At 41.7% G+C, this 13,708-nt stretch overlaps 1 protein-coding gene across 1 annotated transcript in view; it reads right to left on the reverse strand.

The window, feature by feature from the left end:
* LOC121539139 (leukocyte tyrosine kinase receptor-like) overlaps positions 1–11,422 on the reverse strand; it is a 133,089-nt gene extending 121,667 nt beyond the window's left edge. The window contains exon 1 of the mRNA XM_041847412.2: positions 11,270–11,422. Coding sequence (XP_041703346.2) covers positions 11,270–11,324 — 55 coding nt within the window. The 5' untranslated portion in view covers positions 11,325–11,422. The remainder of the gene's footprint in view (positions 1–11,269) is intronic.
* Positions 11,423–13,708: the final 2,286 nt, after the last annotated feature.

Consider the following 13,708-nt stretch of genomic DNA (forward strand, 5'->3'; position numbering starts at 1 on the left):
ATTCAGAGTGAGGTCATATCATATTTTTGTTTCCTGTTTTGCCTGAGGGAATATTTGTTTAGTAAACTTAACTGAGATGACCTTCAAAGCATACTGTTGGATGAGTTCTTTAATCAGTTATGTGGATAAGAAGGGCAGCTAATCAACTATGCACCAGAAAACCAATGTCATTGGTGAGCTACAGTGGCTTGCGAAAGTATTCATCCCCCTTGGCATTTTTCCTATTTTGTATCATTTGATTTAAACAACATGCCTACCACTTTGAAGATGCAAAATATTTTTTTTTGTGAAACAAACAACAAATAAGACAAAAAAAAACAGAACTTGAGCGTGCATAACTATTCACCCGCCCAAAGTCAATACTTTGTAGAGCCACCTTTTGCAGCAATTACAGCTGCAAGTCTCTTGGGGTATGTCTCTATAAGATTGGCACATCTAGCCACTGGGATTTTTGCCCATTCTTCAAGGCAAAACTGCTCCAGCTCCTTCAAGTTGTATTTAGGGCCATCCATCATTCCTTCAATTCTGACCAGTTTCCCAGTCCCTGCCGATGAAAAACATCTCAGCAGCATGATGCTACCACCACCATGCTTCACTGTGGGGATTGTGTTCTCGGGGTGATGAGAGGTGTTGGGTTTGCGCCAGACATAGCGTTTTCCTTGATGGCCAAAAAGCTCAATTTTAGTCTCATCTCACCAAAGTACCTTCTTCCATATGTTTGTGGAGTCTCCCACATGCAACGTGTTTGCTTAATTTTTTCTTTAAGTAATGGCTTTTTTCTGGCCACTCTTCCGTAAAGACCAGCTCTGTGGAGTGTACGGCTTAAAGTGGTCCTATGGACAGATAAACCAATCTCCGCTGTGGAGCTTTGCAGCTCCTTCAGGGTTATCTTTGGTCTCTTTGTTGCCTCTCTGATTAATGCCCTCCTTGCCTGGTCCATGAGTTTTGGTGGTTGGCCCTCTCTTGGCAGGTTTGTTGTGGTGCCATATTCTTTCCATTTTTTAATAATGGATTTAATGGTGCTCCGTGGGATGTTAAACATTTCTGATATTTTTATATAACCCAACCCTGATCTGTACTCCACAACTTTGTCCCTGACCTGTTTGGAGAGCTCCTTGGTCTTCATGGTGCCCCTTGCTTAGTGGTGTTGCAGGCCTTTCAGAACAGGTGACACTTAGATTGCACACAGGTGGACTTTATTTAACTAATTATGTGACTTCTGAAGGTAATTGGTTGCACCAGATATTATTTAGGGGCTTCATAGCGAAGGGGGTGAATACATATGCACGCACCACTTTTCCGTTATTAATATTTTAGAATTTTTTGAAACAAGTTATTTTTTTCATTTCACTTCACCAATTTGGACTATTTTGTGTATGTCCATTACATGAAATCCAAATAAAAATCAGGTTACAGGTTGTAATGCAACAAAATAGGAAAAATGCCAAGGGGGATGAATACTTTTGCAAGGCACTGTATGTAAGCACTACCTGGCAATACTACATAAGATCAGTAGAGAAACAATGATTGGCATTTGCTTTCTGCTGAGTGAAGCGTCACTTTTAATGTTTCTTGCCTTTTAAGGTATTGCTTCAAGGTCAAGGATTGAACATGTTTAACTTCAAATCAAATTTTACCATCAGCACCGGCCTGTTCCCTACCTGCCCTAAGCTCTCTCCTGGCCCCTTACACTAAGTCTGAATTTGTACTGCTAGATGACCTAAACTGGGACATGCTTAAACCACCTGACCAAGTACTAAAGCAATGGGACTCCCTAAATCTTTCTCAGATTATTACCAATCCCACAAGGTATGACTCCAAACACCCAGGAAAGGCTACTCTCCTTGATGTTATCCTCAAAAATAATCCTGATAGGTATCAGTCTGGTGTTTTCTGTAATGACCTTAGTGATCACTGTTTTACAGCCTGTGTTCGTAATGGCTACTCAGTGAAACGACCTGTCCTGATTTGTCATTGACGCTTGCTAAAAAACTTTAATGAGCAAGCCTTCCTTCATGACCTGGCCTCTGTAATTTGGTATAGAATCAGCTTGATCCCCTCTGTTGAAGATGCTTAGACCTTCTTTTTTGATATTTTCAGAGATATTGTTAACAAACATGCCCCCATAAAGAAAATGAGAATTACAAACAGGTTCCGCCCTGGTTCGACCGTGATCTGGCAGAGTTACTCCACCTCAAGAATTCCATTTGGCGAAAGGCTTGGCACACTTTTACTCTGGCTGACTGTCTCTTGTTCAGGCAAATGAGTGTACTCAGGCTATCCGGAAAAAATAAGTGTACTCAGGCTATCCGGAAAACTAAAGCTAGTTACTTTAAGGTGCAGTTCTCTCTATGTGGGTCTAACACCAAGACGTTCTGGAAAATGGTTAAAGACCTGGAGAATAAACCCTCCTCCTCACAGCTGCCCATGTCCCTTAATGTTGATGATGTGGTTGTTACTGACAAAGAGCACATGGCTGAGCTCTTTAATCACCACTTAATTAAGTCAGGATTCCTATTTGACTCAGCCATGCCTCCTTGCTCGTCCAACATTTCCAGTCCTTCTAATGCGACTAGTCCCGATGCTCCTACCTCTTTTTCCCCTGCCCCGCTACAAAGTTTCTCCCTGCAGGCGGTCACGGAGTCCGAGGTGCTAAAGGAGCTCCTTAAACTTGACACCAAAAAACCATCTGGGTCAGATGGTTTAGACCCTTTCTTCTTTAAGGTTGCAGCCCCTATCATTGCCAAGCCTGTCTCTGACCTTTTTAACTTGTCTCTCCTCTCTGGGGAGGTTCCCATTGCTTGGAAGGCAGCCACGGTGCGTCCTATATACTCCGGCTAAGGAGTATTGGTGTCTCTGAGGGGTCTTTGGCATGGTTTGCTAACTACCTCTCTCAAAGAGTGCAGTGTATAAAGTCAGAACATCTGATATCTCAGCCACTGCTTGTCACCAAGGGAGTCCCCCAAGGCTCGATCCTAGGCCCCACGCTCTTCTCAATTTACATCAACAATATACCTCAGTCAGTAGGAAACTCGCTCATCCATTTATATGCAGATGATACAGTCTTATTCTCAGCTGGCCCCTCCCCAGATTGTGTGTTAAACGCTCTACAACAAAGCTTTCTTAGTGTCCAACAAGCTTTCTCTGCCCTTAACCTTGTTTTGATCACCTCCAAAACAAAGGTAATGTGGTTTGGTAAGAAGAATGCCCCTCTCCCCACCGGTGTGATTACTACCTCAGAGGGTTTAGAGCTTGAGGTAGTCACCTCATACAAGTACTTGGGAGTATGGCTATACAGTACACTGTCCTTCTCTCAGCACATATCCAAGCTGCAGGCTAAGGTTAAATCTAGACTTGGTTTCCTCTATCGTAATCGCTCCTCTTTCAACCCAGCTGCCAAACTAACCCTGATTCAGGTGACCATCCTACCCATGCTAGATTACGGAGACGTAATTTATAGATTGGCAGGAAAGGGTGCTCTCGAGCGGCTAGATGTTCTTTACCATTCGGCCATCAGATTTGCCACCAATGCTCCTTATTGGACACATCACTGCATTCCTCTGTAAACTGGTCATCTCTGTATACCCGTCGCAAGACCCACTGGTTGATGCTTATTTACAAAACCCTCTTAGGCCTCACTCCCCCCTATCTGAGATAACTACTGTAGCCCTCATCCTCCACATACAACACCCGTTCTGCCAGTCACATTCTGTTAAAGGTCCCCAAAGCACACACAACCCAGGGTCGCTCCTCTTTCCAGTTCGCTGCAGCTAGCGACTGGAACAAGCTGCGAAAAACACTCAAACTGGACAGTTTTATCTCCATCTCTTCATTAAAAGACTCAATCATGGACACTCTTACTGACAGTTGTGGCTGCTTCACGTGATGTATTGTTGTCTCTACCTTCTTCCCTTTGTGCTGTTGTCTGTGCCCAATAATGTTTGTACCATGTCTTGTGCTGCTACCATGTTGTGCTGCTGCCATGTTGTGTTGCTACCATATTGTTTTCATGTTGGGTTGCTACCTTGCTGTGTTGTCGTGTGTTGCTGCCATGCTATGTTGTTGTCTTAGGTCTCTCTTTATGTAGTGTTGTGTTGTCTCTCTTGTTGTGATGTGTGTTTGGTCCTATTTTTATATATATTTATTTTTTAATCCCAGCCCCCATCCTCGCAGGAGGCCTTTTGCCTTTTGGTAGGCCGTCATTGTAAAAAAGAATTTGTTCTTAACTGACTTGCCTAGTTAAATAAAGATTAAATAAAACTAAAAATTGTCACATGCGCCGAACACAACAGGTGTAGACCTTACCGTGAAATGCTTACTTACAAGACCTTATTTATTTACTAAATAAACTAAAGTAAAACATTAAAAATTAAAAATTAAATTACAATAATGAGGCTATATACAGGGGGTACCGGTACCGAGTCAATGTGCGGGGGTACAAATTAGTCTAGGTAATTTGTACATGTAGGCAGGGGTAAAGTGACTACGCATGGATAATAAACAGCGAGTAGCAGCAGCGGGGGGGTTCAATGCAAATAGTCCGGGTGGCCATTTGATTAATTGTTCAGCAGTCTTATGGCTTGAGGGTAGAAGCTGTTAAGGAGCCTTTTGGACCTAGACTTGGTGCTCCGGTACTGCTTGCCGTGCGGTAGCAGAGAGAATGGTCTACGACTATGGTGACTGTAGTCTTTGACAATTTTTTGGGCCTTCCTCTGACACTGCCTAGTATATAGGTCCTGGACGGCAGGAAGCTTGGCCACAGTGATGTTCTGGGCTGTACGCATTACCCTCTTTAGCGCCTTATGGTCGGATGCCAAGCAGTTGCCATACCAGGCGGTGAAGCAACCAGTCAGGATGCTCTCGATGGTGCAGCTGTAGACCTTTTTGAGGATCTGGGGACCCATGCCAAATCTTTTCAGTCTCCTGAGGGGGAAAAGGCATTGTCGTGCCCTGTTCACGACTTTGTTGATGTGTTTGGACCATGATAGTTTGTTGGTGATGTGGACACCAAGGAACTTGAAACTCTCGACCCGCTCCACTACAGTCCCGTCAATGTGAATGGGGGCGTGTTTGGCCCTCCTTTTCCTGTAGTCCACGAGCATCTCCTTTGTCTTGCTCACGTTGAGGGAGAGGTTGTTGTCCTGGCACCACACTGCCAGGTCTCTGACCTCCTCCCTATAGGCTGTCTCATCGTTGTCAGTGATCAGGCCTACCACCGTTGTGTCGTCAGCACACTTAATGATGGTGTTGGAATCGTACTTGGCCACACAGTCGTGGGTGAACAGGGAGTACAGGAGGGGACTAAGCACGTAACCCTGAGGGGCCCCCGTGTTGAGGATCAGCGTGGCAGATGTGTTGTTGCCTACCCTTACCACCTGGGGGCGGCCTGTCAGGAAGTCCAGGATCCAGTTGCAGAGGGAGGTGTTTAGTTCCAGGGTCCTTAGCTTAGTGGTGAGCTTTGTGGGCAATATGATGTTGAACGCTGAGATGTAGTCAATGAACAGCATTCTCACATAGCTGTTCCTTTTGTCCAGGTGGGAAAGGGCAGTGTGCAGTGCGATTGAGATTGAGATTGTGTCATCTGTGGATCTGTTGGGGTGGTATGAGAATTGGAGGGGGTCTAAGGTTTCTGGGATGATGGTGTTGATGTGAGCCATGACCAGCCTTTCAAAGCACTTCATAGCTACCGACGTGATTGCTACGGGGCGGTAGTCATTTAGGCAGGTTACCTTTGCTTTCTTGGACACAGGGACTATGGTGGTCTGCTTGAAACATGTACAGTTGAAGTCGGAAGTTTACATACACTTAGGTTGGAGTCATTTAAAACTCGTTTTTCAACCACTCCACAATTTTCTTATTAACAAACTATAGTTTAGGCAAGTCGGTTAGGACATCTACTTTGTGTATGACACAAGTAATTTTTACAACAATTGTTTACAAACAGATTATTTCACTTATAATTCACTGTATCACAATTCCAGTGGGTCAGAAGTTTACATACACTAAGTTGCCTTTAAACAGCTTGGAAAATTCCAGAAAATGATGTCATGGCATTAGAAGCTTCTGATAGGCTAATTGACATAATTTGAGTCAATTGGAGGTGTACCTACATTTTACATTTTAGTAATTTAGCAGACGCTCTTATCCAGAGCGACTTACAGTTAGTGAGTACATAAATGTTTTATTTTTTTTATACTGGCCCCCCGTGGGGATGTATTTCAAGGCCTACCTTTAAACTCAGTGACTCTTTGCTTGACATCATGGGAAAATCAAAAGAAATCAGCCAAGACCTCAGAAAAAAAATTGTAGACCTCTTCCTCATCCTTGGGAGCAATTTCCAAATGCCTGAAGGTACCACGTTCATCTGTACAAACAATACTACGCAAGTATAAACACCATGGGACCACACAGCCGTCATACCGCTCAGGAAGGAGATGCGTTCTGTCTCCTAGAGATGAATGTACTTTGGTGCGAAAAGTGCAAATCAATCCCAGAACAACAGCAAAGGACCTTGTGAAGATGCTGGAGGAAACGGGTACAAAAGTATCTATATCCACAGTAAAATGAGTCCTATATCGACATAACCTGAAAGGCCGCTCAGCAAGGAAGAAGCCGCTGCTCCAAAACCGCCATAAAAAAGCCAGACTACGGTTTGCAACTGCACATGGGGACAAAGATCTGAACTGTTTGTCCATAATGACCATCTTTATGTTTGGAGGAAAAAGGGGATTGCTTGAAAGCCGAAGAACACCATCCCAACCGTGAAGCACGGGGGTGGCAGCATCATGCTGTGGGGCTGCTTTGCTGCAGGAGGGACTGGTGCACTTTACAAATTAGATGGCATCATGAGGAAGGAAAATTATGTGGATATATTGAAGCAACATCTCAAGACATCAGTCAGTAAGTTAAAGCTTAGTCGCAAATGGGTCTTCCAAATGGACAATGACCCCAAGCATACTTCCAAAGTTGTGGCAAAATCGCTTAAGGACAACAAAGTCAAGGTATTGGAGTGGCCATCACAAAGCCCTGACCTCAATCCTATAGAACATTTGTGGGCAGAACTGAAAAAGTGTGTGCGAGCAAGGAGGCCTACAAACCTGACTCAGTTACACCAGCTCTGTCAGGAGGAATGGGCCAAAATTCACCCAACTTATTGTGGGAAGCTTGTGGAAGGCTACCCGAAACCTTTGACCCAAGCTAAACAATTTAAAGGCAATGCTACCAAATACTAATTAAGTTTATGTAAACTTCTGATGAAGTGATGAAAGAAATAAAAGCTGAAATAAATCATTCTCTCTACTATTATTCTGACATTTCACATTCTTAAAATAAAGGGGTGATCCTAACTGACCTAAGACAGGGAATTTTTACTAGGAGCAAATGTCAGGAATTGTAAAAAACTGAGTTTAAATGTATTTGGCTAAGGTGTTTGCAAACTTCCGACTTCAACTGTAGGTATTACAGACTCGGTCAAGGAGAGGTTGAAAATATCAGTGAAGACACTTGCCAGTTGGTCCGTGCATGCTCTGAGTTCACATCCTTGTAATCCGTCAGGCCCCGCGGCCTTGTGAATGTTGACCTGTTTAAAGGTCTTGCTCACATTGGCTATAACTTGATATGAATATATTGTTATATGTTGTAGCTACCACTATAACTTGCAAGCTAGTAAACAGAACTAACTTTGTAGAAGATGATCTACAAATGTGCAGACTATAAATCAATCTTTGTTTTGGTTGTTTTCACACTCAATTACACGATACGTCTGTTATCAAAATATTATATAAATGCTTGAAATTCCCTGCGTCTTTTTGACTAAATAAGCAGAACATTATAACCACAACAAATGCTTAGTTAGTAAATTCATTAATACAGTGGGGGGAAAAAGTATTTAGTCAGCCACCAATTGTGCAAGTTCTCCCACTTCAAAAGATGAGAGAGGCCTGTAATTTTCATCATAGGTACACGTCAACTATGACAGACAAAATGAGGAAAAAAAATCCTGAAAATCACATTGTAGGATTTTTAATGAATTTATTTGCAAATTATGGTGGAAAATAAGTATTTGGTCAATAACAAAAGTTTCTCAATACTTTGTTATATACCCTTTGTTGGCAATGACACAGGTCAAACGGTTTCTGTAAGTCTTCACAAGGTTTTCACACACTGTTGCTGGTATTTTGGCCCATTCCTCCATGCAGATCTCCTATAGAGCAGTGATGTTTTGGGGCTGTCGCTGGGAAACACGGACTTTCAACTCCCTCCAAAGATTTTCTATGGGGTTGAGATCTGGAGACTGGCTAGGCCACTCCAGGACCTTGAAATGCTTCTTACGAAGCCACTCCTTCGTTGCCCGGCCGGTGTGTTTGGGATCATTGTCATGCTGAAAGACCCAGCCACATTTCATCTTCAATGCCCTTGCTGATGGAAGGAGGTTTTCACTCAAAATCTCACGATACATGGCCCCATTCATTCTTTCCTTTACATGGATCAGTCGTCCTGGTCCCTTTGCAGAAAAACAGCCCCAAAGCATGATGTTTCCACCCCCATGCTTCACAGTAGGTATGGTGTTCTTTGGATGCAACTCAGCATTCTTTGTCCTCCTAACACGACGAGTTGAGTTTTTCCCAAAAAGTTATATTTTGGTTTCATCTGACCATATGACATTCTCCCAATCCTCTTCTGGATCATCCAAATGCACTCTAGCAAACTTCAGACGGGCCTGGACATGTACTGGCTTAAGCAGGGGGACACGTCTGTCACTGCAGGATTTGAGTCCCTGGCGGCGTAGTGTGTTACTGATGGTAGGATTTGTTACTTTGGTCCCAGCTCTCTGCAGGTCATTCACTAGGTCCCCCTGTGTGGTTCTGGGATTTTTGCTCACCGTTCTTGTGATCATTTTGACTCCACGGGGTGAGATCTTGCGTGGAGCCCCCAGATCGAGGGAGATTATCAGTGGTCTTGTATGTCTTCAATTTCCTAATAATTGCTCCCACAGTTGATTTCTTCAAACCAAGCTGCTTACCTATTGCAGATTCAGTCTTCCCAGCCTGGTGCAGGTCTACAATTTTGTTTCTGGTGTCCTTTGACAGCTCTTTGGTCTTGGCCATAGTGGAGTTTGGAGTGTGACTGTTTGAGGTTGTGGACAGGTGTATTTTATACTGATAACAAGTTCAAACAAGTGCCATTAATACAGGTAACGAGTGGAGGACAGAGGAGCCTCTTAAAGAAGACGTTACAGGTCTGTGAGAGCCAGAAATCTTGCTTGTTTGTAGGTGACCAAATACTTATTTTCCACCATAATTTGCAAATAAATTCATTTAAAATCCTACAATGTGATTTTCTGGATTTATTTTTCTCAATTTGTCTGTCATAGTTGACCTGTACCTATGATGAAAATTACAGGCCTCTCTCATCTTTTTAAGTGGGAGAACTTGCACAATTGGTGGCTGACTAAATACTTTTTTCCCCCACTGTATATTACAATAAGATGCATTGGATACATTCTGGTGATGGGTGCACATCTATAAGACATCCCTTCAGTTTTAATGACCAGGGATGACTACCAAAATAATAGAATCTGTGCAGCTGCACTACTCAGAGTAATAAAGTACGTAAGCATTTCACGGTAAGGTCTACACCTGTTGTATTGGGCGCATGTGACAAATACAATTTGATTTGATTTGATTTGGAATAAAGGTCTGTGAGTGGTCCTCTGTAGCTCAGCTGGTAGAGCACGGCGCTTGTAACGCCAAGGTAGTGGGTTCGATCCCCGGGACCACCCATACACAAAAAAAATGTATGCACGCATGACTGTAAGTCGCTTTGGATAAAAGCGTCTGCTAAATGGCATATTATTATTATAAAAGAGTTCTGGTTCTCACATTGAAGAGATTAAGGTATATGAGTAAAATAGGGAGTGACTTCTACTCTCCCCTGATACAATTTAATTACAGTGTAATTACTAATTTGTTCTGATGTAATTAACACACTTGATGTGAAATACTTCAATGATCATCTAAGGAATATTTTTGCCATGATATATAGCAATAACGATTTCATAAAACTATAAAGAAATCAGCCACTATCGAACAGAGCAAAACCACCTACTATAATTTGGAGTTTTTTTATAGAATTTATAATTCTTCTCCTTAAAAGGTTGACAGAAAATTATGCAAGTACTTTATTTTTTTAACCAAATCAAAACAACATTACATAAATTATTCAGATTAAATTTACATTTGAACTTCATGAATCTTACATGAGTGTTCTCATGTCATATTTACATAAAACTAATTGAGAAAACGCTGATTTGTTGCTAATGCTAAATCATAAGGCACTAAGTGTGTGGTAGTGTGTGGGAGTGAAGTCATAATTCCTCATAAAACAGTCAGTGGGTTGTGTGTGTAAACTTACAGTGTGCCCATTTTCTAAAGAACTACTATATTCAGAAATGTAGGCTACAGTTAAAACAGACATGTACAAGCAGGCACCTCAGGAACTATCTGATTGAGACATTACTGATTGTGGAGATTGGGAGGATTTGCATAATGTATGGACAATGAAGGCTTATTCTAGTTTAGAAGGGAATACAGGTAAATCAAGGACATAACCTACAGTACGAAAAAAGTATGAAGCACAGTTAAGTAGGCTAAATATTGACAACATGGACATATATCCATGTGGATATTGTGTTTTGATATACTCCAGCACCATTCCAAATATGCAGGGTTTCAAACTTTCAAGAATCACGTTGCCTGTCAAATAGCAATTTTCCAGAAGCAACTCAGTTGAAAATGACTCTAAGAGATCCATTCAATCCGTATCACGGAAATTCTGCGGTACAGCATGATTTAAATTTAAAGGCGATGTTCCCGCGGAGACTGCATTCCCGGTAAACGCTGCATATGTCAGATCAATCGGAAATTACTTTTACATTTCTAGCGCCCAATCTGTAACGCTTCAGTGATACAGATTTAATAGAGCCCTAAATTACTCCAAAATTATGTTTACCATAATGAAATTTGGTCGGGACAGTGTAACAATCGCACAATAAAGTTAATTGATTAATATGCCTATTATATGAGAAGACGAATCTCATGACCGTGAGGGGAACTGATGTTGAAACTTCAAATAACATTTACTCAGTTTAGTAAGCCTACCTACACCAAACTAAAGCGATTAAAAAAACATTACTGAAATTGATGTAATATAAGTGCCAAAATATAGCCAAGCAGATTATCAATAAATGACTAGCTAGTAGGTTACTTACCTATCAAAACGCTGAGCGCAATATAAATAAAAGTATGTCTTCCTATATAATCCATGGCTCTTTTTGGAAGGATCCTGGAAAGAGGTCTCTATTTTGCAATTTTGCCAATTTAGAGATCACCAAGTCCCAAGGACGCGCAGCCTCTTTTCACGTGTAGTTTATTTTCCCCCTTGCAGTAGCCTAATAGTACATACTGATGCTGATGCTGCAGCGTTTGGGTCTGAACTCGTGACAGACTCAAACTCCCTCTCTCTCTCTTTGGGTTACTACCTCTGCCTACTCAGAAACTTGGTCCTAACGCCTGCCTGTCGTTTCTCCCGAGCAGTTGTGGTGCCATGCTTTACGCTGCTTTGGGGGTTGGTATGGTCATGCCATGGTGTATTGCTTGCATTAAGAAATCGTAACTGTCCAGTGTTTTCAGATTTGTATGAAATATGACCTGTAATTAATTACAACGTGAGTGAAATACTTTTCCTTCCAAATTTGTTTAATTAAGTATGTTAAAAAGCAGCTTCTCTGTGTTGGAATTGTGTGGGCATACCACAACAACAGAATGGTGTGGGCATATACTGTCATTAAAAATATTAATGTGAGTTGACTGCTGATTGGTTAGCTCAGCCAATGAGACAGGATGATATCATTCTCTATGAGGAGATAGCAAGCATTTTGAAATGGTCGGTTTGAGATACAAGTTTGAGATGGGGGGTTTTAAGTGTTTTTTTCTCAAATGTATGCTTTGGCCACAAATACGAGTATAAAACGAGTCAACAACCTTATTTGGGTATGAGTTAACAGAATAGTAACATTTAAAAGTGATATTTTCACTGGACAGTTACTTTAAATCATTTTTTTTTAAAGGGAAAATATATAGTATAAGTTCATTTGAAGACCTTTGGTCAGATTCCATTAAACCTTGCATTGCATAAATCTGAGGTTTTCTTTATTTTACTCAGAAAACACTGCCTGTTGCACATAATCTATATGCTTTTTCCACAGTAGAGCTTTCCAGTTGTACTTGTTTGATTGAATTCCAGCTGTAGTATCAAGAGGAAACAATGATGAGCCTACAGTATGTTACCTTGCATTTGGGTTACTTCATTGAGCAGTTTTCAGTCATTAGAGGCTCAGTATCTATTCAGCCAAAGGTGCCTAGTTATGCAATTAAAGGTTACAATAACTCACTGTTTCCCTCCTTATGTTTGGACTGAATGACATCCGACTTATGATTCAGTTAGAGACAAATAAATAGGAAGTAATATGTTAGGTCTCACAAGACCAAATTACTGTTTACTTGAAAAACAATGCACACCTGAAATACAGTCTCTATTGCAAAGTGCAAAAGTCCATTCCTCTATTCTATATGGTCCCATTATGCCATTGGGTTCTTCTTACTGTGTCATATTTCAGCGAAATCATGGAATTTCTTATAATTCACCAGTCCTCCTCTCGTAACATAGAACTGTACTATGTCGAGCATCCATGTGTAGTGTCTGACATATGTTTTCAATACAGGCTATTGTCACGAACCGGCTCAAGTTCGTAACAAAAGGGAGACACGTGGAGACAAGGAATACTTAAAGTATATATTTATTAACTAAAGTAAACTAACTGAAATAACAATGGGGTGTGTAATCAGTAATCAGTAGTGTAAGTGAGTGTTTGCTTGCATAAATGTAATATGGAAAAGTGTTGAGAAGTGCCAAAGCAAACCACCAAAAAGGCCACAAAAATACCACAACCAAAGTCAAAGTATCTGCCTGGAGAGAGTCTCTTTCATGAATGTGGAAGAGGTCCATTTATGCTGGGACACACCCGGCCCAGGTGTTTCCCATGTAGCTGACGACCCTCCCAACTCCGCCCACCGGCATCCTAATAAGGAAACAAGAGCAAAGAGAGAATACGGCAGACAGAGTGGGAGGGTCGTCACACTATGGATACGCCTTTCACTTCATAATAACCTGCTAATAAGAGCCTACAATGTGCTGATGGAGACAAGTGAAGATTAAAGGCCACAGCTATCTCAGCTCCACACTTATAAGGGGTGTATTTATCAGAGCTGTATTTATTATGCAACTTACACTGGGAATTATTTGTAAGGCAATCTTCGAGTGTAGTTTAGTGCAAAACATATTTTAGAGCAATGTGCATTTATAACTAAAGCATTTCTGCATTTTACTGATTAAGAACTCGCCTGAAGTCGGTACCGCCGATGTGCCAACTTCTGTCTGTACCGTCCGGCCGTTTGGGCTACTGTGGAAAGGGGAGACGCGCACGAACACGATGGTGTTCTCCGTTTTGCTCTACGACCCCCACAAGTGTCACGGGACTCGTCTACGGGACTTGTCTGAAGGTAACCCATACAAATTAATGGAAGTATGGAGGTAGTTTTGTGTCCAAAAAATATTTCCTGAGCTTTCTTACACCGACTAGCTATAGGAC

Source organism: Coregonus clupeaformis, chromosome 25 (genome assembly GCF_020615455.1).
Source record: "Coregonus clupeaformis isolate EN_2021a chromosome 25, ASM2061545v1, whole genome shotgun sequence".
Classification (NCBI taxonomy): Eukaryota; Metazoa; Chordata; class Actinopteri; order Salmoniformes; family Salmonidae; genus Coregonus; species Coregonus clupeaformis.